This window comes from Cololabis saira, chromosome 3 (assembly GCF_033807715.1).
Source record: "Cololabis saira isolate AMF1-May2022 chromosome 3, fColSai1.1, whole genome shotgun sequence".
Classification (NCBI taxonomy): Eukaryota; Metazoa; Chordata; class Actinopteri; order Beloniformes; family Belonidae; genus Cololabis; species Cololabis saira.
In genome coordinates, this window is record NC_084589.1 from 1,525,704 (window position 1) to 1,549,175 (window position 23,472).

At 45.9% G+C, this 23,472-nt stretch overlaps 1 protein-coding gene across 2 annotated transcripts in view; it reads right to left on the reverse strand.

The window, feature by feature from the left end:
- LOC133424527 (phosphatidylinositol-3-phosphatase SAC1-B) overlaps positions 1-23,472 on the reverse strand; it is a 38,920-nt gene that overhangs the window by 10,522 nt on the left and 4,926 nt on the right. Inside the window, exons 2-16 of one of the 2 annotated variants that reach the window (XM_061715198.1) lie at positions 23,161-23,258; positions 20,941-21,015; positions 20,728-20,855; positions 16,756-16,905; positions 11,538-11,597; positions 8,638-8,671; positions 8,453-8,554; positions 7,486-7,571; positions 5,756-5,842; positions 5,564-5,632; positions 4,966-5,045; positions 4,768-4,866; positions 4,042-4,180; positions 1,303-1,372; positions 886-958 (exon numbers count right to left, since the gene is read on the reverse strand). In XM_061715198.1, coding sequence (XP_061571182.1) covers positions 886-958; positions 1,303-1,372; positions 4,042-4,180; positions 4,768-4,866; positions 4,966-5,045; positions 5,564-5,632; positions 5,756-5,842; positions 7,486-7,571; positions 8,453-8,554; positions 8,638-8,671; positions 11,538-11,597; positions 16,756-16,905; positions 20,728-20,855; positions 20,941-21,015; positions 23,161-23,258 — 1,350 coding nt within the window. The remainder of the gene's footprint in view (positions 1-885; positions 959-1,302; positions 1,373-4,041; positions 4,181-4,767; positions 4,867-4,965; positions 5,046-5,563; positions 5,633-5,755; positions 5,843-7,485; positions 7,572-8,452; positions 8,555-8,637; positions 8,672-11,537; positions 11,598-16,755; positions 16,906-20,727; positions 20,856-20,940; positions 21,016-23,160; positions 23,259-23,472) is intronic. The other variant, XM_061715204.1, reaches the window with a different exon arrangement.

Here is a 23,472-nt window from a genome sequence, read left to right on the forward strand (position 1 = left end):
TCTCATCATCATCATCTCAGCAGGAGGGCTGGGGACTCGTCACAGTGGGTCAAATCAGAGTCGTGGACAGACGGACGGACGGATGGATGGATTAAGGGATTGGTGGTTGACTGGTTCTGGTTAATGTGTGAAGACTGGCCAGCTCTGTTTTACATGTGAAGACTGAGCGGTTCTGTTTTAGGTGTGAAGACTGAGCGGTTCTGTTTTAGGTGTGAAGACTGAGCGGTTCTGTTTTAGGTGTGAAGACTGAGCGGTTCTGTTTTACGTGTGAAGACTGAGCGGTTCTGTTTTACGTGTAAAGACTGAGCGGTTCTGTTTTACGTGTGAAGACTGAGCGGTTCTGTTTTACGTGTGAAGACTGAGCGGTTCTGTTTTAGGTGTGAAGACTGAGCGGTTCTGTTTTAGGTGTGAAGACTGAGCGGTTCTGTTTTAGGTGTGAAGACTGAGCGGTTCTGTTTTAGGTGTGAAGACTGAGCAGTTCTGTTTTAGGTGTGAAGACTGAGCGGTTCTGTTTTAGGTGTGAAGACTGAGCGGTTCTGTTTTAGGTGTGAAGACTGAGCGGTTCTGTTTTAGGTGTGAAGACTGAGCGGTTCTGTTTTAGGTGTGAAGACTGAGCGGTTCTGTTTTAGGTGTGAAGAGTGAGCGGTTCTGTTTTAGGTGTGAAGACTGAGCGGTTCTGTTTTAGGTGTGAAGACTGAGCGGTTCTGTTCTACGTGTGAAGACTGAGCGGTTCTGTTCTACGTGTGAAGACTGAGCGGTTCTGTTTTAGGTGTGAAGACTGAGCAGTTCTGTTTTAGGTGTGAAGACTGAGCGGTTCTGTTTTACGTGTGAAGACTGAGCGGTTCTGTTTTACGTGTGAAGACTGAGCGGTTCTGGCGTACTGACCTGGTGAAGTCGGTCTTTAAGGCGCCAGTTCCAGCGTACTGTTTGGCACAAGCATCTGCGTTGTTGGCCCAGGCTGCATGAAAAAGAAGAGACGCAGGAACACATTCATTCAGAGAGAAGAAATCGTTTCTTTCATATTTTACTAGTTAAAACTGTTTTCACATCCTACTTATAAATGATCAGATCAATAAGAGAAGCTGTGGCGCCGAGGATGGCTGCCGTGTCGCTAGCTCCCTCTCAACTTTGCTGCTCTTTATCGTATTTCACATTTTACTCTGTTTTATGCATGTTTATGCTGTTAAGCAATAGGGTGATTGTGATTATTGTATGTATGTATGTATGTATGCAGTGTTTTGCTTATTCACAAACTGGGCATGGATGGTGTTGGTGTGTCTGCTTCACCACTGTCTGACCTACCACTCTTGTACATCTTCTCAAAGTCCATCTGATCTTCAACCTTCTGGCCCAGGCTGAGGACTCCCATTCTCTGCAAACACACACAAAACACATGAGAGGCAAACTTTAGTCCAAGACTTTCACAAATATCATTTTGGCTTTCATAAGGAGCGTAAGGGATTTCTGGATGATGTCACGTCTTGTTGATATTTGAACAAAACCTGAAAAAACTAAAGTGATGGCTCCTCCCGCTCCCTGAAAAAATACCCCCCATTACAAGTATGAATCCTCCCCAGTCAGCAACTGGATGGAGCAGTGTTTTTAATGTGGTTTGTTTCCAGTTTGTGCAGCCACAACTGTGAAAGAGGACTGTTTTTTTTTTTTTTTTTTTTTTACAATGTTCTGTAATTTGGATTTAATAGGTTAATGTGACTTTGTCTTCATCTGAGTCACAAGACAAAAATGTCTGAAATCTCCATAAATCTGTACCTCTTCACATCCTTCACTTCCTCACGCACAAGCTGCTCTTAAAACTCAGGTGTGATCGTCAGAACGTGTGCACATTTCTGAATGTCAATCATAACTAATCAGCAGATGTCCACCTAGAGGAGCATCCTGAACCAGATCTACCTGTCCACATGGAGCACAGTAGGAAACGAGATGGAGACGAGCTTCCAGACATGCCCTTCCACCTCATCTTCACTGGAGAGAACAAGAACAAATATTTTACTGTGGGTTTGACGGGTCTGTGACAGGCACCAGCAAGGTCCAGGTCTGTGACAGGCACCAACAAGGTCCAGGTCTGTGACAGGCACCAGCAAGGTCCGGGTCTGTGACAGGCACCAGCAAGGTCCAGGTCTGATACAGGCACCAGCAAGGTCCAGGTCTGATACAGGCACCAGCAAGGTCCGGGTCTGTGACAGGCACCAGCAAGGTCCGGGTCTGTGACAGGCACCAGCAAGGTCCAGGTCTGTGACAGGCAGCAGCAAGGTCCAGGTCTGATACAGGCACCAACAAGGTCCAGGTCTATGACAGGCACCAGGAAGGTCCAGGTCTGATACAGGCACCAGGAAAGTCCGGGTCTGTGACAGGCACCAGCAAGGTCCAGGTCTGTGACAGGCACCAGGAAGGTCCGGGTCTGATAAAGGCACCAGGAAGGTCACGGTCTGATACAGGCACCAGGAAGATCCAGGTCTGATACAGGCACCAGCAAGGTCCAGGTCTGTGACAGGCACCAGCAAGGTCCAGGTCTGTGACAGGCACCAGCAAGGTCCGGGTCTGTGACAGGCAACAGCAAGGTCCAGGTCTGTGACAGGCACCAGCAAGGTCCAGGTCGGTCTTTGACAGGCACCAGGAAGGTCCAGGTCTGATACAGGCACCAGCAAGGTCCAGGTCTGATACAGGCACCAGCAAGGTCCAGGTCGGTCTTTGACAGGCACCAGGAAGGTCCAGGTCGGTCTTTGACAGGCACCAGGAAGGTCCGGGTCATTGACAGGCACCAGGAAGGTCCAGGTCTGTGACAGGCACCAACAAGGTCCAGGTCTGTGACAGGCACCAGGAAGGTCCAGGTCTGTGACAGGCACCAACAAGGTCCAGGTCTGTGACAGGCACCAGCAAGGTCCAGGTCTGTGACAGGCACCAGCAAGGTCCAGGTCTGTGACAGGCACCAACAAGGTCCAGGTCTGTGACAGGCACCAGCAAGGTCCGGGTCTGTGACAGGCACCAACAAGGTCCAGGTCTGTGACAGGCACCAGCAAGGTCCGGGTCTGTGACAGGCACCAGGAAGGTCCGGGTCTGTGACAGGCACCAACAAGGTCCAGGTCTGTGACAGGCACCAGGAAGGTCCGGGTCTGTGACAGGCACCAGCAAGGTCCAGGTCGGTCTTTGACAGGCACCAGGAAGGTCCGGGTCTGTGACAGGCACCAGCAAAGTCCAGGTCGGTCTTTGACAGGCACCAACAAGGTCCAGGTCTGATACAGGCACCAGGAAGGTCCGGGTCTGTGACAGGCACCAGCAAGGTCCAGGTCGGTCTTTGACAGGCACCAACAAGGTCCAGGTCTGATACAGGCACCAGCAAAGTCCAGGTCGGTCTTTGACAGGCACCAACAAGGTCCAGGTCTGATACAGGCACCAGGAAGGTCCGGGTCTGTGACAGGCACCAGCAAAGTCCAGGTATGTGACAGGCACCAACAAGGTCCAGGTCTGATACAGGCACCAGCAAGGTCCAGGTCTGATACAGGCACCAGGAAGGTCCGGTCTGTGACAGGCACCAGCAAGGTCCAGGTCTGATACAGGCACCAGGAAGGTACAGGTCTGTGACAGGCACCAGCAAGGTCTGGGTCTGTGACAGGCACCAGCAAGGTCCAGGTCTGTGACAGGCACCAGCAAGGTCCAGGTCGGGAATCATTGAGAACTCCATTGCTGGAACCAGCGAGAGGTCCAGGTCTGGAACTTTGTCGACCACGTCAACATCTTAAAAATTCCATATGAGTTTGTGAATCTGTTGCAGAACAGTCTCAGTTCCATCCAAAAATCAAGCCGATCCAGAACACCAAAGTCTCCAGCCAAAGTCTCCAGCCAAACCTCTGAGCAGCCTGTGGTTTATACCCCACCATGGTACCACTTATTCTGGTATGTTTGTCTTTAAAATCAGTGCTGCTTGAGCAACCGACTGATCCACAACAGCAGGAGAGGACTTAATGTTCCTGAACATGAACTCATGGGCAGCAGTTACCTGTGGTTGTCTCAGGTGTGAGTTACCTGCAGCTGTGACTGGAGAGAGCGGCGGGACAGCAGACTCTGGACAACATTAGTTCGGTCCAAACAGTCCATGCAGTTGGACCGAAAAGTCCCCTCTTGGCTCAACAGCACCTTCCCATCAACATCCACCAGGAAATACCTGCATCGGTACACAATGTCATTCAATTTCAATTCAATTTGAGACAAGTTCCACTGTAAACGTTACAGCTACCAGTACTTGAATCGCTGTATTGAGTCAGCTTTAGTTTTAATTTTGAATTGAGAGTCTGCTTAAGTGCCTATTTGAGACTCAGCCTTATTTTATTTCTGAATTTTATTTATTTAACTGTATTTGTATTGCATTTTTGAATAATGCACCTGGCCTAATTGGTTTGCTGATGTGCTTGAGCTTTTTCTTTTGAATTTCATTTATGAAACACTTCACCAATAAAAATGTGGGTTTCAAATCTTCTCTTCTTAGTGTATTCAATTGATTAGTCATGCACTGCAATTTTACAATGTCCTAGAATTAGAATTTTTTATTTGGGGACCTTTAGCAGATATGAGATTAAAATGCAATTAATTTGATTAATTAATTAGATACATTTTATAATATAGATTAATATTTTTAATCGCCTGACAGCACTAATGTTAAGTCACCCACTATGATGAATTTACACACACTAACATCTGTTGAGGAACACACTGGTGTCTGCTGACCACATAAAAGAAGGAAGTTCCACCAACCCAAGTTCCTCCTGCACGTCAGCAACCATGTCCAGTAGGATCTGAAGGCGGTGCCACCTCATCCGACTGCACTCCTTATGGAAGTCAAAGGCAATGTACCTGCAGGGAAGCAACGAGTCAACGGGTTCAACCCCCTGGAGCATCATCACACGACCAGACCAGATCTAAAGTTTCAGGCATAACTGCTGTTGATCTTACCTGATCAAGCCGTTCGCCGAGCACGTGACCATGTTGTCAAAGGCCAGTTCCAGTGGTTTTTCTGAGCCTTTCTGGTTGATCTAGAGATTTTCAAAATCAATGTTAACTATTTCTTAAAGGAGCTTGAGGCAGGATTTATGAAAAAAATTCATATACGTTTTAAGTTTTCTAGTAATAATGTCAGATGAAGCGTTCCAAACCAAAAAGAATGAGCCCTCTAGTGTATCTCTCCTTTGCCTTGAACAGGCTGTGCTGCAAAATGTGCTGCAATTCGGGGGCCGAATTTCCCGCGCTGTCCTGCGGATGTGACGTCACATGACGCTGCATGCACGTTCTCCCCGTTCTCCCGTGCCGGCTTCGCTGTTGGCTGCAGTACCCCCGACGGCCATCGTGGCGCTAATGAGTCTCATTTCTTATTCTTGCCTCATGCTCCTTTAAAGCCTTCATTTCAATTGTCCAATTATATTTTACATCCTAAAAACTGAGGCGTTTTCCTTAAAATGTCTGAAATTCCTAAACAGTAAATGCAAAACCTCTGCATTTACCGATAAACATAGACACTTTGATTACATCCTCTACACCCTTTTTTTCTTCTTACCAAGTTCAAAACAACTTGTCTTCCATAGAGAATAACCTGTGAGTCAAAATGCCGCTGAAATCCATTGAGCTGAAGAGAAAACAAAGAACAGATTAAAACAGGCATGAGAGCTAGAGTCCAAACAGGCATAAGGCCTTGATGATGTGACAAATAAAACAAACTGTTGATGTGACAAGAGTAAAACAAACTGACGTGGTTGAGTGTTTTACTGATCTGAGGTCTGGGTTTGTACTTTAGATTGGGCCTCTGGGACCAGAAGATGGGGATGGAACCTCTAGTCTGTGAAGAAGAAACAAACACACCACACTTAGACCCCGTCCACACGTAGCCGGATATCTGCGGATATCTGCTAAACCGGAGATATTTTCCTACGTTTTGACCTGTCATCCACACGAAAACGCAAATAAACGAAGCTTTAAAAAAACTCCGGGCAAAGTGAAGATTTTTGAAAACTCTGTTTATGTAGATGCGTGTAGACACACACAACCGGAGTTTTGCGTTTTCGAACGTCACATTATGCGCCAAAACAATAACAAATCTGCTCTGACGTGCGACTTTTGTTCACTACAAAACTACAGATGATCCAGCATCTGTTCTCCAAGCTATTTATTAAATAAATGGTCTCTGCTCTTGACCACCGCGTTACACCGACACAGAGGCTACGCCGTAGGGTACGCGGCGACGCGCACCCTACGGTGTAGGGACCGCGGAGCCCCGCGGAGCCCGCAGAGCCGCGGAGGTGCAGCTTCCCTGGGAGCCGCAGATGATCTACAGGTTAGAATGCTTATTGAATGTGGTCGAAAACGCAGATCTTCGGTTATGTGTGGATGCAAATTTTTTTATAAACGGAGGGGGGAAATATTAGTTTTTAAAAATACCCGGCTACGTGTGGACGGGGTCTTATTCTTCCGTTATGGAACTTAACTGTTAACTGGGTTAAAACTTTAAATCAAGTAAGTAGTTTGCAGTATGCAAAGTTTAACGGACAAACAAGAGCACCAACATTGACTGCAGGATAACCAAGATAATGCAGGACCGTACATATACAGTAAAATACAGTCAGCAGCCACTTTATTAGGAACACCAGTCCCACTGCTCGTTAACGCAAATTTCTAATCCACCAATCACATGGCAGCAATAGACATGGTCAAGAGACGATCTGCTGCAGTTCAAACCGGGCATCAGAACGGGGAAGAAAGGTGATTCAAGTGACTTTACACCTGGCATGGTTGGTGCCAGACGGGCTGGTCGGAGTATTTCAGAAACTGCTGATCTACTGGGATTTTCACCCACAACCATCTCTAAGGTTTACAGAGAATGGTCTAAAAAAGAGAAAATATCCAATGAGCTGCAGTTCTGTGGGTGCAGATGCCTTGTTGATGCCAGAGGAGAATGGCCGGACTGGTTGGAGCTGATAGAAAGGCAATAGTAACTCAAATAACCACTCGTTACAACCGAGGTCTGCAGAAGAGCATCTCTGAATGCACAACACGTCTAACCTTGAGGTGGATGGGCTACAGCAGCACAAGGCCACACCGGGTCTGAATAGAGCCTAACACTAGCACCAAACATTTGATTTTATAATTTGTTGTTTTGTTTTTTTAAAATCAAACCTGCACATTATGACTGCACTTCATTCATCCCAACAAGGTGAACTAACTTTTGTTCATCATTTATAATCACTAAAGTATAAAAAAAACCCTGATTGAAGAGCTTCTCCCGTTTTTTTATATAATATTTTAAGAAGTAATCATTAAAATCCACTCTACAGTGCTGTAAACATAAAAAAATGAGACTCAACTAAAGCAATGTTTCACTACTTTTGTAGGGTCAGAGCTGTAAGCGACAGCGTCTGTCATTATTTAAATTCTAAATGTGAAAATGACCATTATTTCAAAAGATTTAAATCCCGTTTCACTCACCTGAACAAAAGAAGCTTTGGCACCATTGTATTGAACGATCTGCTCTGTCTCTACAAAGTTTGCGGCATGTCCCTCCACATCGATGCCTACAAAAACATATTGATAAAGTTTCAGACAGAAGAAAGAGTCCTGCTAAACACATTTATCGATCTACTGATCACTAGATCTAATCACATTTTACTATCTGACAACCTAACCAATGATTACCAGCTCTAATGCCGCTGTGTCGCTTATCTGAGTGAATGTTTTCAGCCGGTACTGATGTTGGAAATAAGCAGAAGAGTTCCTCTAGACCAGGGGTCGGCAACCCAAAATGTTGAAAGAGCCGTATTGGACCAAAAACACAAAAAACTAATATGTCTGGAGCCGCAAAAAATGAGAAGTCTTGTACAAGCCTTAGAATGAAGGCAACACATGCTGCATGTATCTTTATCAGTTATAACTGGGGGAAGATTTTTTTTTCATTATGCACTTCGAGAAAAAAGTCGAAATGTCGAGAAAAAAGTCAATGTCGAGAAAAAAGTCGAAATGTCGAGAAAAAAGTCGAAATGACGAGAAAAAATTCGAAATGTAGAGATTAATGTTGAAGTACAATTCTGAGAAACAAGTCGAAATGTCGAGAAAAAGGTCAAAATTTCGTGAACAAAGTCAAAATGTTGAGAAAAAAATTCAAATTGTCGAGAAAAAAGTCGAAATGTTGAGATTAATGTTGAAGTACAATCTCGCGAAAAAAGTCAAAATGTCAAGAAAAAAGTCAAAATTTTTAGGAAAATGTCAAGATTAAAAAGGAAAGGAAAAAGGAAGAAAAAAAGAAAAAAAGGAAAAAAAGAGGAAAAAAGGAAGAAAAAAAAGAAAAAATGGAAAAAAAAGGTCAAACATTTCTGAAAAAGTTCCAGGAGCCACTAGGGCGGCTCTAGAGCTGTGGGTTGCCGACCCCTGCTCTAGAGGAAACGAGGTAAGCGTTTACCTCGGACATAGTAGCGGACGCCGGCTCTGAAGCAGCTCCTCCTGGAGATGATGCTCCACTCAAACAGCTTTCCGTTGATGCAGCTGGTGTTTATGCTGATGACTGTCAGCTGTGTTAAGAGACCAACGCTAAGATAGAAACAGAGCAACCACTGACTCCAAGCAGACAACCAAGCGGAAGGATACAGCCGTGGATGACGGGATACACAAACTTGTGTAACTGGAAAATAAGAGCAGAGTAGAAGATAGGAAGTTAAAGAGCTCTTCTGAAATAAACATGTCAGTCAGGCCTTGGGAGTTTATTTTTACAAACACATCAATAGTTTAGTTCAGCCTCGTCACTTCTGTCACCTCTACATTCTCACCTCTTTACTCGTTATGAATGAAGACAATCGATGAAGTGACTATCATTCAATGCTGGTTATCAGTTTATCAATGACGATGGTGATTAGATAATCACCACCATTTATGAACTGATCACCATCGTTCAGTAACTTGTCATCATTGATGAAATAATCACTACCATCACCGACTTATGACCAGCATTGATGAAGTGATCATCAGAGGTGTGCAGAACTCTAGAGAAGTAGACGTTTCTTCGGTTTTCCGGTCTGAAACATTCAAGTGTGTGATAAAACAATGCCAAGAGGGAAAGACAAAAGAAAACATTTACTCCAGGATCAGATCTCCATCTCAGAGCCTACAGGCCTCAATGATCCGGTCAAATGTTGAAGTTCAGGACAACACAATTAGAAGAAACAAAGAAAATGGAAGTAAAACTGAAGTACAAGAATAAAGGTTTTGGAATGAGCTGGTCAAAGTCCAGACCTGAGACCTTCCGAGAACTGTGTAGAAGTTACTGTCAACGAACACCAATGAACTGAAGTAACGTTGGAAAGAAGAATGGACCACAATTTGTTACCACAATTTGTTATGGTAGTTCCTGTTTTATTTTGAAGCCCATGTCTTTGTGTTTGAGTTCTGGCAGAGACGTTTTATTGTAAACTCTCCCCCCCACTCCGGTTGTGTTTCCTGTATCTGTGTCACGTGGGTTCCCCCACTCCCCGCCCCTTTAGGAGACTAACAGCAGCTCCTGAGTCTATTGAGTCCTATGGGAAAAGTGAACGTGAGCACAGATTATTACCAATTCCTTCGCCCCATAGTAACCTAAGTAAATACGGGAGAGACTGGCCACTCCAGGACCTTGAAATGCTTCTTACGGAGCCACTCCTTAGTTGCCCTGGCTGTGTGTTTCGGGTCGTTGTCATGCTGGAAGACCCAGCCAAGATCTGGCGATAAATGGCCCCATCCATCCTCCCCTCAATACGGTGCAGTCGTCCTGTCCCCTTTGCAGAAAAGCATCCCAAAAGAATGATGTTTCCACCTCCATGCTTCACGGTTGGGATGGTGTTCTTGGGGTTGTACTCATCCTTCTTCTTCCTCCAAACACGGCGAATGGAGTTTAGACCAAAAAGCTCTATTTTAGTCTCCTCAGACCACATGGCCTTCTCCCATTCCTCCTCTGGATCATCCAGATGATCATTGGCAAACTTCAGACGGGCCTTGACATGCACTGGCTTGAGCAGGGGGACCTTGCGTGCGCTGCAGGATTTGAATCCATGACGGCGTAGTGTGTTACTAATGGTTTTCTTTGAGACTGTGGTCCCAGCTCTCTTCAGGTCATTGACCAGGTCCTGCCGTGTAGTTCTGGGCTGATCCCTCACCTTCCTCATGATCATTGATGCCCCACCAGGTGAGATTTTGCATGGAGCCCCAGACCGAGGGAGATTGACCGTCATCTTGAACTTCTTCCATTTTCTAATAATTGCGCCAACAGTTGTTGCCTTCTCACCAAGCTGCTTGCCTATTGTCCTGTAGCCCATCCCAGCCTTGTGCAGGTCTACAATTTTATCCCTGATGTCCTTACACAGCTCTCTGGTCTTGGCCATTGTGGAGAGGTTGGAGTTTGTTTGATTGAGTGTGTGGACAGGTGTCTTTTATACAGGTAACGAGTTCAAACAGGTGCAGTTAATACAGGTAATGAGTGGAGAACAGGAGGGCTTCTTAAAGAACAACTAACAGGTCTGTGAGAGCCGGAAGTCTTACTGGTTGACAGGTGATCAAATACTTATGTCATGCAATAAAATGCAAATTAATTACTTAAAAATCATACAATGTGATTTTCTGGATTTTTTTTTTAGATTCCTAGCTATGATCATAGCTATTCCATAGCTATGATAAAAATTACAGATTTCTACATGCTTTGCAAGTGGGAAAACCTGCAAAATCGGCAGTGTATCAAATACTTGTTCTCCCCACTGTATATATATATATATATATATATATATATATATATATATATATATATATATATATATATATATATATATATATATATATATATTCATACATGTCTATGGTGCTGATTCAGAGATTCAGAGTCTGACTGATCCAATGATCTTGTACTGGGTTGATATCAGACAAAATAAGGCGCAAATATTAAAGTTGTACTGTATCTAGTGTTGTATGTTCCAAAACGTTGTGGGTAAAGGGGCGACCACGCCGGCTTAGGAGACAGGAAGTGGATACCATTTCATACCATTGGCAGAAACAGTAATGCAGGATCTTCTGTATAGAGTATCTTTGGTTCTGGTTTTAACGTTCCTGTTTCCCATCGGTCCTGATAGTCTGCACCTGTGTTTCGTTAACCCTCGTGTATATCTGCTCTTGTTTTTCCCTTGCTCCCTGCTGGTACGTACATTTCCTCCCTCCATGTTTCCATGTCAGGTTTTGTAGTTTTGATTCATGTTCTGGGTTTTTGCCGTTCTGCTAAGCAGCACTTTTTGTTAAGTTAAATAAATCACTGTTTTTGGGAACTCCTGCTCTCCTACATTGGGTCCGACCAACCACCATTTCCCAACACAATTCTTCCACAACAATGAGACACTAATGAAGTTAAACAGGAAACATCTACTGAGAGTTCATGCTGAAGGAAGCTTGAAAATTGTGGCGCGAGAGGTGAAGTAAACCATAGGGACAAAAATATGTACAGAAAAAAGTTCAAACTAATACAATATTTAACTTACCTCTGGCTGGGACATAAATTCCCTCAACAGGTGACCATTCCAGACAAAACGCTGATCTGCCTGCAAAAATGACAGTTACGACAAATAACTACAAAAACAATCATCGCTAAAAGGACATTTACAGACTAACAACTATTTAAAGCTTCTGTGTCCAAAGGGTAAAAAATATCCACATAGCATGGATTAGATCAGTGTTTCCTCGAGCCCCCCCGCCCCCTGTCCTGCATGTTTTAGATGTTTCCCTGCACCAACACACCTGATTCTAATTAATGGTCCTCATTAGCTTGTCACCAAGGTCTGCACAACTCTGGTGATGACACAGGTACTTGTATCACGTTGTACTGAAGCAAGGAAACATGCAGGATGGGGGGGCTCGAGGACCAGGGTTGGGAAACACTGGATTAGATGTAGAACTAGTGAAAATACATGGGTTAGATGTAGAAAAGGTCAACATACGTGGATTAGATATAGTACTATTGAACATACGTGGGTTAGATGTAGAACTAGTGAAGATACATGGGTTAGATGTAGAATGAGTGAACATAGAAAAGGTAGATGTAGTACTATTGAACATACATAGATAGATGTAGAACTAGTGAACATACTTGTATCAGTTGTGGTACTACAGAACATGGGTTAGATGTAGCACTAGTGAACATAGATGGGTTAGATGTAGCACTAATGAACATACAGTACATGGGTTAGATGTAGTACAATGAAATGTTTGAAAATACTTTTTGAACACCAAATTCAATTTTTATACAGAAAACAATTACAGTACATCTGAAACAAATGATTATAACAAGATATTCGAGAGAAAAAGCATGTTATTTTGCCTCATTCAAATCATCATCTTGAAGTTTGCATCATAACTTCTCCTCAGCTGCCGGTTCACCTGCCGATCTTCCACCCACTTTTCTCCAGATTGTCGCTATGTTTCTCCATTTTCTGTTATCTCTCCTCTTATTTTCTTCTCTTTTCTTTTTTACTACTATTTATTGTTTTTCTTCTTCGTGACAGGGGTTTCTTTGGCCCGGGGAGTTAAGTTCAGCATTTAAAGATATCTGGCGCCATCTAACGTTGTGAATGGGTGTAATGTCTAGACCCCGAATGGAGGACCCCCACTGTTTCAGTCTTATTTCAATGCAAAAAACACCCTCTTATATTCGGGCCAATACGGTACATGTGTCAGGGTTTGACACTTCCCCCCCCAGTTTTTTGACTTTCAGTTTCTGTCTTGCCCCGCCTGTGTCCCATCTGCCCTGATTGTGTCTGCACCTGTGTCTCGTCATGTCTCGTTATCCCTTCAGTATATCTTGTCTTGTCATTCCTTGGTTCCCGGTCGGTCCGTACTGGTTCTTCCCTCCATGTCTCCTCGTCGGTTTTCCCTGTTCCTGGTTTTTGTTTATCCTGCTCTGCAGCGCCTTGTGTTTTGCCTTTTTTGGATTAAATCCTTTTGTTTTTGAGAACTCCTGCCTCTGGCCTCCCTCTCTCTCCTGCACTTGGGTCCTGAGAAAACCACACCTTAACAACATGGGTTAGATGTAACACTAGTAAACATCCATGGGTTAGATGTAGTAATAATAATTATAATAACATCCATACATTTATAATGCACTTAATATTTAGTCATCTCAAAGTGCTACACAGCAGAAAACGACCTCCACTGCCAATCCAGGAAGCAGGAACACACGGAGACACACGTCAAGCACTGGAAATCTGCAACAAGGTCATGTTTAAAAGCCTCTGCAATCTGTGGGGCCCTCAGATCGTGGGAAGGGCGTTCCACAGCCTCGAAACTGCAGAGGAAAAGGCCCGATCGCCTATAGTGCGGAACTTGGTTCTGGGGACTTGGAGGGTGTTTTTGGATGCAGAAGGGAGCTTGAACGAGGAGGTCTGGAGGGTGAGTAGTTCCTTTAGGTATTGGGGGGAATGTCCGTGAACGCACTGATGAGTGAGGAGGGAGAGCTTATACTCAATTCGGACTGGGATAGGGAGCCAGTGTAGTGATTTCAGAGCGGGGGGGGTGTGGTCGTATTTGCGGACTCTTAAAGGAGCATGAGGCAGGATTAAGGCAGGATTTATGAAAAAAAATTTGTATACGTTTTAAGTTTTCTAGTAATAATGTCAGATGAAGCGTTCCAAATCAAAAAGAATGAGCCCTCTAGTGTATCTCTCCGTTGCCTTGAACAGGCTGTGTGCTGCAAAATGTGCTGCAATTGTGGGGCTGAATTTCCCGCGCTGTCCTGTGGATGTGACGTCACATGACGCTGCATGCGCGTTCTCCCCGTTGTCCCGCGCCGGCTTCGCTGTTGGCTGCAGTACCCCCGGCGGCCGTCGTGGCGAAGGTGGCGCTAGAGAGTCTCATTTCTTAAAAGGAGCCTCATGCTCCTTTAAGCCTGAGTTATGGTTCTGCGTCAAATCGACGCCGTGCACACGCCGTCACCGTGACGCCGTCGTGAACCCTTCGGACTTCTCCGTCATTCCATTTCTCCGCGGTGCAGTACCCCCCGCGACCGCTAATTTGCGATCTTTTCCTGAATGGTTTATCTGACTTTTTCCAGTCACAGTGGACAACTATTGGCAAAAAACCAAAACAAAAAAAATCACACATACACGAAGAAAAAGAGCGCAGAAAGTTCACGACTGCTTCAAACCGTAAACCGGAAATGCGTTGCTTCCAAGCAATCACAGCCCTCTCGTCTGCGTTGGTCTGCGTCGCCTCGACGCGTAGTTACAATTTACGGGAGGTGACGTCAGCGACGGCGTCAGTGACGGCGTGTGGTCTGCGTCGACGCTTACCACACGCCGTAGGCACGGCGTCGTTTTGACGCAGAACCATAACTCAAGCTTTAACAGGATCCTGCCAGCCAGTGGTGGCTGGTGCCAAAAGATTTTGGGGGGGCGCAATTTACCTTGGCATACAATGGGGTGTAACAGTACACAGAAGTAACAGTTAGGAACAAGCTTGGTTCAATGGGCAAAAAAGAAAGGTAGAAAATAATATTGTGGTCCTTTCATTTGAAAATTTTAAACATCCAACAATGGCTTATTGGCCATACGTTTTAGTGAAGCAGTTCAGTTTCACTTCACCCGAGTGTCCAAGACATGTGGCCGAAGGTCAGATGAAACGACAACAAAGTCGATCATTGACCTCCGGCCTAGGGTGTCCTGGTGCCACGTGCACTGATGGACACCCTTATGTTTGAACATGGTGTTCGTTATGGACAAACTGTGACTAGCACAGAAGTTCAACAACAAAACACCGTTTGGGTTCAGATCGGGGAGGCCGTTCCTCCCAATCACGCCTCTCCAGGTATCACTGTCATTGCCCACGTTGAAGTCCCCCAGTAGAACAATGGAGTCCCCAGTTGGAGCACTATCCAGTACTCCTCCCAGGGACTCCAAGAAGGCCGGGTACTCCGTACTGCTGTTCGGCCCGTAGACACAAACAACAGTGAGAGACCTTTCCCCGACCCCGAAGGCGCAGGGAAGCGACCCTCTCGTTCACCGGGGTGAACTCCAACACATGGAGACTGAGCTTGGGGGCTATAACCAAGCCCACACCAGCCCGCCGCCTCTCACCCTGGGCAACTCCAGAGTAGTGGAGGGTCCAGCCCCCTTCAAGGAGCTGGGTTCCAGAGCCCAAGCTATGTGTGGAGGTGAGCCCAACTATCTCTAGCCGGTTTCTCTCAACCTCACGCACAAGCTCCGGCTCCTTCCCCCCCAGCGAGGTGACATTCCATGTCCCCACTGTGAGGGTTTTAGTCCAGGGATTGGGTTGTCGGGGCACCCCGCCACGACTGCTACCCAGCCCACAATGCACCGGCCTGCCATGGTCCTTCCTGCGGGTGGTGGGCCTACAGGAAGGCGGGCCCACGTCGCTGTTTTGGGCTGAGCCCGGCCGGGTCCCACGGGCAAAGACCCGGCCACCAGGTGGTCGCCAGCGAGCCCCAACCCCAGGCCTGGCTCCAGGGCGGGGCCCCTAATCTCGACATTTCAACTTTTTTCTCAAAATTTTGACCTTTTTCTCGAAATCTTGACTTTTTTCTCGACATTTCCACTTTTTTCTCAACATTTCGACTTTTTTCTCGAGATTATACTTCAACATTAATCTTGACATTTTGACTTTTTTCTCAACCTTTCCACCTTTTTCTCGAAATTTTGATTTTTTTCTCGACATTTCCACTTTTTTCTCAACATTTTGACTTTTTTCTCGAGATTGTACTTCAACACTAATCTTGACATTTCGACTTTTTTCTCGACATTTCGACTTTTTTCTCGACATTTCGACTTTTTTCTCGAGATTGTACTTCAACATTAAAGGAGCCGTCTGTAAGAAATGTCCAAAACTGGTACTGCAGTCACTTTCAAAATATTGTTGAGCGGCGTGCCGTGTACCCTCCCCCTCCTCCCCCCGACCAGAGGTTGCCAGGGAGGCTGCAGAATGCAGCAGGAACGTAAGCTGCCATGGCTGCGATAATTAGAGCCGAGCTGGCAACCCGGATGCCGAAACAATACTGACTTGGTGATTAGGAGATAGGTGGAGGGTGGAGCTTCAGAAACAATACTGACTTGGTGATTGGGAGATAGGTGGAGGGTGGAGCTTCAGAAACAATACTGACTTGGTGATTGGGAGATAGGTGGAGGGTGGAGCTTCAGAAACAATACTGACTTGGTGATTGGGAGATAGGTGGAGGGTGGAGCTTCAGAAACAATACTGACTTGGTGATTGGGAGATAGGTGGAGGGTGGAGCTTCAGGCCAAAACAAAAAATGACAACATAAACATCAGTTGAGGGCTGCAACTCCTCTTTTTAAACTGGAATATCCTGGCTTGAGTGCTGTTGTCAGTGACATAAGTATTTGAAATGAACATGTTTTTTAAATGTCTGTTGACATATCGGGGTCATTTTATGATTCGTTTTATTATTGCTCTTACATACAGCTCCTTTAATCTTGACATTTCCACTTTTTTCTCAACATTTCCACTTTTTTCTCGAGATTTTACTTCAACATTAATCTTGACATTTCGACTTTTTTCTCGACATTTCGCCTTTCGCCATTTGCCTTCATTCTAAGGCTTATACAAGACTTCATTTTTTGCGGCTCCAGACATATTTGTTTTTTGTGTTTTTGGTCCAATATGGCTCTTTCAACATGTTGGGTTGCCGACCCCTGATCTATACCTAAGCATTCTCAGAGTATCTGGATCTCACCCTCTCCAAGAGGCTCATGTCCTGGAACTCGGGGCTGGTGTTGGCCAGGCGCTGCAGGGTGTGGCTCAGGTCGTAGTCCGTCGAAAAGTAGAAGGCATCAGTATGAAGAACGTTGTTGATCATGGAAAGGAAGGTCTTGTTGTCTTGCATCTGAAACAAACACATCCCATAACATGAGAACATTTACTGAAGAAAGTTGGAGGTGTGGGAGCAGCAGTGGAGGTAAAACAAATGCCAATCATATGACTGCCTGCTTATGGCCAATATGGAACCATGAATCATAGCCGTTTCTCAATTATAGGGAAAAAAGAGAGACTCCAGACCACTACGGTCTGGATCCAGACCTGTACTCCCACGTCAGGGGATTTTATATAAAGCCCTTCCTCCTCCACTATAGTTACAGTTCAGGTAAAACCCTGTTACTTTACTCACTTTACACACACACAGTTACACAGACATACACACCTGCTCACTCACTTACATACTCACCCCACAGTTTCAGGGTCAGATAATCGCAGTAGCCTAGTCTGGATTCAGTCTCAGGGACCTGAAATGGTTGCTGTTTGTGTCTCTGCCTGTTCTTGTGTCTGTTTGTTTGTTTGTTGTTTGTTTGTTTGTTTGTTTTCACTCTTGCAGATTTCAAAGGCTTGTGTGCCTGTTGTGTGTTTCCCTGTGTTTCTCTCATTTCAGACTACCAGCGGATTCCATTTTTTATTTTTCTTCTTCATTCTACCGCTATTTATTATTTTTCTTCTTCGTGACAGGGGTTGGCTTTGGCCTGAAGAGTTAAGTTCAGTATTGGCTTTAAAGATATCTGGCGCCCTCTAGCGTTGTGAATGGGTGTAATGACGACCCCCACTTTTTCAGTCTTATTTCAATGAAAAAAACACAGTCTTATAAAACACTGTCTCAGACCAATACTGTGTGTGTGTGCGTGCGTGCGTGCGTGCGTGCGTGCGTGCGTGCGTGCGTGCGTGCGTGCGTGCGTGCGTGCGTGCGTGCGTGCGTGCGTGCGTGCGTGCGTGCGTGCGTGCGTGCGTGCGTGCGTGCGTCCGTGCGTCCGTGTGTGTATATATATCTATGTGGCCGTGTGTATGTATGTGTGTGGCTATGTGTATGTATGTTAAACACGCATTTTTATAAGCTCTAGAATTGACTACTGCAATGCTTTGTATGTTGGCGTCTCCAAGTCTTCTCTTAGCCGTCTTCAGCTTGTTCAGAATGCCGCTGCACGCTTTTTAACTAGTACTCGACGTCGCGAACACATCACTCCGGTTTTATTTGCTCTTCCATGGCTTCCTGTTTCTTTTAGAATTGATTTTAAAATTTTAATCTTTGTTTTTAAAGCCCTCAATGGGCTTGCCCCTCTTTATTTATGTGAACAAGTGCGAGTTCAGAACTCCACTAGAGGCCTACGGTCCTCAACTCAGCTCCTGCTGGAAGTCCCCAGAACAAGGACTAAACTCTGGGGTGATCGGGCCTTCTCAGTAGCTGGACCCAGGCTCTGGAATAAGCTGCCCCCAGAAATGCGCACCATCACTGACTTTGGGGTTTTTAAATCCAGACTGAAAACCTGGTTATTTAGACTGGCTTTTAATACATAGTATTGATGTGAAATATTCTTAATTTAATTTTAATGGTTTTATTATGTTGTTTTTAAATTGTTTTGTTTTAATGTGGATTTTAATGGAAAGCACTTTGGTCACCCTGTGTGTTGTAAAGGGCTTTATAAATAAAGATTGATTGATTGATTGATTTATCATCCAGCGATATTAGCGGGATCCAATCCAAAAGCGCCTACAGACGTCCTGTTCCACTTATTCATGTCCAGGACCACTTTTGCATAATTTACTTCTTCAAACAACGGCACCATTCCTACATTGGCACTGTTTGGTTTGCAAAAGTCTACATCTGCTTTAGTAAACTGTTGGGAGTGGAGTGACCACACATAACCGGCCAGCAATACAAGCAGTTCCTCCACTGACTACTAGGGTCTGGATCCAGACCGCGGCAAGTCTGGTACGTAGAACTCAGAACAGCTCCTGTCAGACTCCAAACAAAAAAGAGACACAATGTATAGAGGGAATGCACATGACGTTACAGATGCGACTTCATAGCGGGTTACGCCCACTGAGTGTCAGAAAGACTGAGTGTCAGAAAGACTGAGTGTCAGAAAGAATGAGTGACAGAAAGACTGAGTGGCAGAAAGACTGAGTGGCAGAAAGACTTTCAGTTTGAGCAACTGGAAAACATCTGAAATGGGAAAGAGCTGTTGTGCAATCGACTGTAATCATAGATTTAGCAAGAAATTGGAGTTATCGTTTTACAGACTGCTGAAAAATAAGCTTAAAGGTATTGTGACATGAAAAACAAATTTTTCTTGATTTTTTGTGTTTTGTTGGGTGTCTTGACATCAATTACACCCAAAAAACAACGAACTTTTAACATTCAGTGTATTGTGTGCTTTCTGGGATTTTCCGCATAACTATGCAAAAACGGCGCATCTGGTTTGGTGGCGGGCTGTGACGTCACGACCCGCTAAATCACCGCCCCCCTCCACCCAGCTCCCTGCCTCCTCTCCAGCGCACCATAAAGGCTGATTTATGGTTCTGCGTTACACCTACGCGTAGGGTTACGCGGCGACGCGCACCGTACGCTGAACCCTACGGCGTAGGCTCTGCGTCGATTTAACGCGGAACCATAAATCAGGCTTAACACGGAGCTGTTTAGAGCCTCTTCTGTTCTAATCACCGGGAGGAGAACTGCTAAGAAGACCCGCGGCCACTGACTGGACTTAAGATAAGGGGACACTGCTGCTTGCATGCCTTTATTTTTGTGATTGTTTGCGGTGGACTACTTCGCCGTGTTGCTTTTCCGTGCATGCTTCGCCTGTCGCTCGGCTGTAGTCGCCCTGTCTGGGCTGTGTGTGTGGGTGTTTGTGGTTCGGTGTGCGCGCGTGTGTGTGGAGACGGCAGAAGCGTGTAGCAGTTGGGAGGAGGAGGTTTGGAGGAGGAACGGGGCAATGATTGACAGGAAAGGGGGAGAAGGACGCGTTTTTCACGGCGCAAAAAAACACCGTCATAAAAAGCCAGGAATGGAGTACTGGAGTGAAATTTTTCTTGTTACACCCTTTTAGACACATTTGAGGGATGTTGGCCAAGACTTTTAATGGTGTTAAAAGCATCGCAAAAGCACCGAAACGTGGATTTGTGGTTCCCATTTTGTATCAGTTAATGTTGGATTTTTGGGTAGCTAACGTTAAACGGTCAAATCATAAAGTTCAGTGTCCTCATCAATTTAATTTCACCAACAAATCCTGCCTTGAAGTCGGACCAAGCATCAAGACTTTTGTAAGCCTTCAAGCTTTGCTTCGTGTATTTCCCCGGTGTAGAAATTAAGTACATATAAATATCAGGAAACTGGATTCGTGGTCAAATATTAATGTCCATGGACCACTGGTTCTTGGTAACTGTACCAAATATTAATGTCCATGGACCACTGGTTCTTGGTAACTGTACCAAATATTAATGTCCATGGACCACTGGTTCTTGGTAACTGTACCAAATATTAATGTCCATGGACCACTGGTTCTTGGTAACTGTACCAAATATTAATGTCCATGGACCACTGGTTCTTGGTAACTGTACCAAATATTAATGTCCATGGACCACTGGTTCTTGGTAACTGTACCAAATATTAATGTCCATGGACCACTGGTTCTTGGTAACTGTACCAAATATTAATGTCCATGCCACTCAGTGAGAGTAAGGGGAGTAAGTGGGGAAGTGACGTCAATGCAGACCCTCTATTCCATCACTGGTATAAAAGTTTTAAATTGCTTGAAAAACCAAAAACCAATACCAAAAAAGACTATGGACAAATGCATAAAAATATTTAGCTAGTATTGTGTGTTAAATCTGAAATATTAAATGAAACTTGAGGAGACTGTTTAAGCCTTAAATAAGGACCAACCTGGTTGTCATTGAGGTGCAGGACTGTTTTCTTATAAGAGATGACTTTGAAGTCCAGAGCCTTCCAAACAGCGTGACCCAGCAGATCTCCCACCTTGGTCTTCCTGGTGATGACTACCAGGTACATGCCTGAGACAAAGGGCTGGACATGAGTCTACAGCAGACAACAACTCATATTTACAGCATATGTGTGGCGTTAAGAGGCTGAAATGACCTGCTACCAAATGAAGAGTTCCCATAAGTCCACATATCGGTGTGGCCTCGGCAAAAACAGGGACGTCCCTCTTCGCTGAAGAGCAGAACAGGAACACAATCGTGGTTAATGATACAAACATTTAATCTGGATTAGTGTCATGCTCAATCTGTTTTACATCTTTAACACATGTACTTTTCTGACTAACTGATGACATTTTTAATAGATGAAGTTATGTCTCTAAGCTGTTTTCCTTTACACGTTACAGATTTTACAGACATTTGACTCCTGAATTCGCCGGCTCTCAGTGACGTTCATGGTTTACTCACTGACTCGCTGGTCCTTCTAACTGTGATGTCATGAACTTTAACCTTCAAGATGTTTTTTTGTTCTTCATCAAGAGTGATCTTGAATCAAAAAACTAATTCTGAATTCACTCTTGATACTCAAACTCAGAGAAATCTTCTGCACAAGATCTTCAGAGATTAACTTTAGAGTTGAAACTTTGCATCTTTGTCTTCTTTCTGAGCTGCTGTGAATGAGTAATCCAGCCACTTTCAAAAAACTGCTTTGCACTCATTTGTCTAGATACATGTGAACATCCTGTGTGTTTCTGTGGCTGTATCTTCATTTCTTTTTAAAGGTATAGTCTGTAATCGTATTCAAAAACAGAACCAATCAGATGCCTTAATTTTAAGTCCCGCCCACACCCCCCTCCGTCCCATGCGCGCACTCATCTCTCTGCTTCCAGCCCCCGTGTCCACTTCCCACGGGTCCTCGTCGGCTCAGAGTGTCCCAGTGTAACCCGCCCCAACCGCGGCCTGACATCGGAGGGCCCCCGCCTCTCCCGGCTTCACCGCCGGCTCGCGGTCGGGTGGTCACATCGAATGTAACAGCTCGCCCTGCTAAAAAAGCTAAAAAAAGAAAGCCAAAGTGCGATTCTGCGGCGCAGGTTGTCCGCTACTGGGGGTCTTCCACGGAGGCGTCTCCATCCTGGCGAGGGCGGAGAGCGTCGGTGCGGGTAGCGGTGCGGGTAGCGGTGCGGGTAGCGGTGCGGGTAGCGGTGCGGGTAGCGGTGCGGGTAGCGGTGCGGGTAGCGGTGCGCTGCGGTGGCGTGCAGGTTCTGGAGGCACGGCTACGCCCTACGGCGTAGCCTACGGCGTAGCCTACGGCGTAGGGTGCGGCGTAGGGTGCGGCGTAGGGTGCGGCGTAGGGTGCGGCGTAGGGTGCGGCGTAGGGTGCGGCGTAGGGTGCGGCGTAGGGTGCGGCGTAGGGTGCGGCGTAGGGTACGGCGTACGGTACGGCGTAGGGTACGGTGTAGGGTACGGTGTAGCCTACAGCGTAGGGTGCGGCGTAGGGTGCGGCGTAGGGTGCGGCGTAGGGTGCGGCGTAGGGTGCGGCGTAGGGTGCGGCGTCTGGTACGGCGTACGGTACGGCGTACGGTACGGCGTACGGTACGGCGTACGGTACGGCGTAGGGTACGGCGTAGGGTACGGCGTAGGGTACGGCGTAAGGTACGGCGTAGGGTACGGCGTAGCCTACGGCGTAGGGTACGGCGTAGCCTACGGCGTAGGGTACGCGGCGACGCGCACCATTCTGCGTTGGTGTAACGTGGAACCATAAATCAGCTTCAGTGTGCGCTCTGTGTGCTGTTCTGAACTTCTCTGTTGTGCTCATTTTGCTGGGACGTCGGGTCCCTCCGCCGAGACACAACTTTTGCGGTATTCGTTCATTGTTGTGTCTAAAAATGATGCGCAGTGCCCACCCAATCAGAAACGGTACAGATATTCTGTGATATTTTTTTATATATATAAAAAAATAAAATTATAAAAAAATAAAGGATCCCCATAACTTTGATTGGGTGGGCAGGACGCACGTTCGGGTGGGCAAAGCCCACCCCTGCCCCCCCCCTAAAACCGGCCTCGCTTACAGGTGAATGAGACATGGGGTAGTTTTGTTGAAAATGTGCTGTCCAAAATGTCCTGGAAAACTCGACTCCTGCAAATGCGCGTTCCCCAAAGTTTGTGGGGGCTTTGGACGGAGCGCTGACGGGAGGGGGAGGAGGGGGCGGGGCTTAGAGGAGGTGCCACTTTCAAATCTTGCTAGCTCTTCAACATCACGGACTATACCTTTAATGTTCATTCGATGAGTCTATTCCAAACTAATTTCAAATACTGCGTGATAGTGTAGAGACTGAAATATGCAGATGATGTGCCATTTTCTCTGTGAATCAGAGCTCACCGGCCAGAAACATCTCAGTAGACACCCTGTCAATCACCAGCACGTCCTCAGATCCATCATCACAGGCCTCAACGTACAACTTTTCAGGAGTGGTACTCCTGGAACAACAGAGGAAGACGGGTTCATCACGGCACCAGCAGGAAGTAAACACTAACAACAAACCACAGAAACAAGGAAAATTGGACCCAAATTGGACCCACCGGCTCTAACCGGGTTAGAAGCTGGGTACAGTCAGGTTGGAACTGGGTTAGAACCTGGGGTAAATCAGGCTAGAACCAGGTTAAAAAGCTCGGTTGGAGCCGCTCGGTGGTG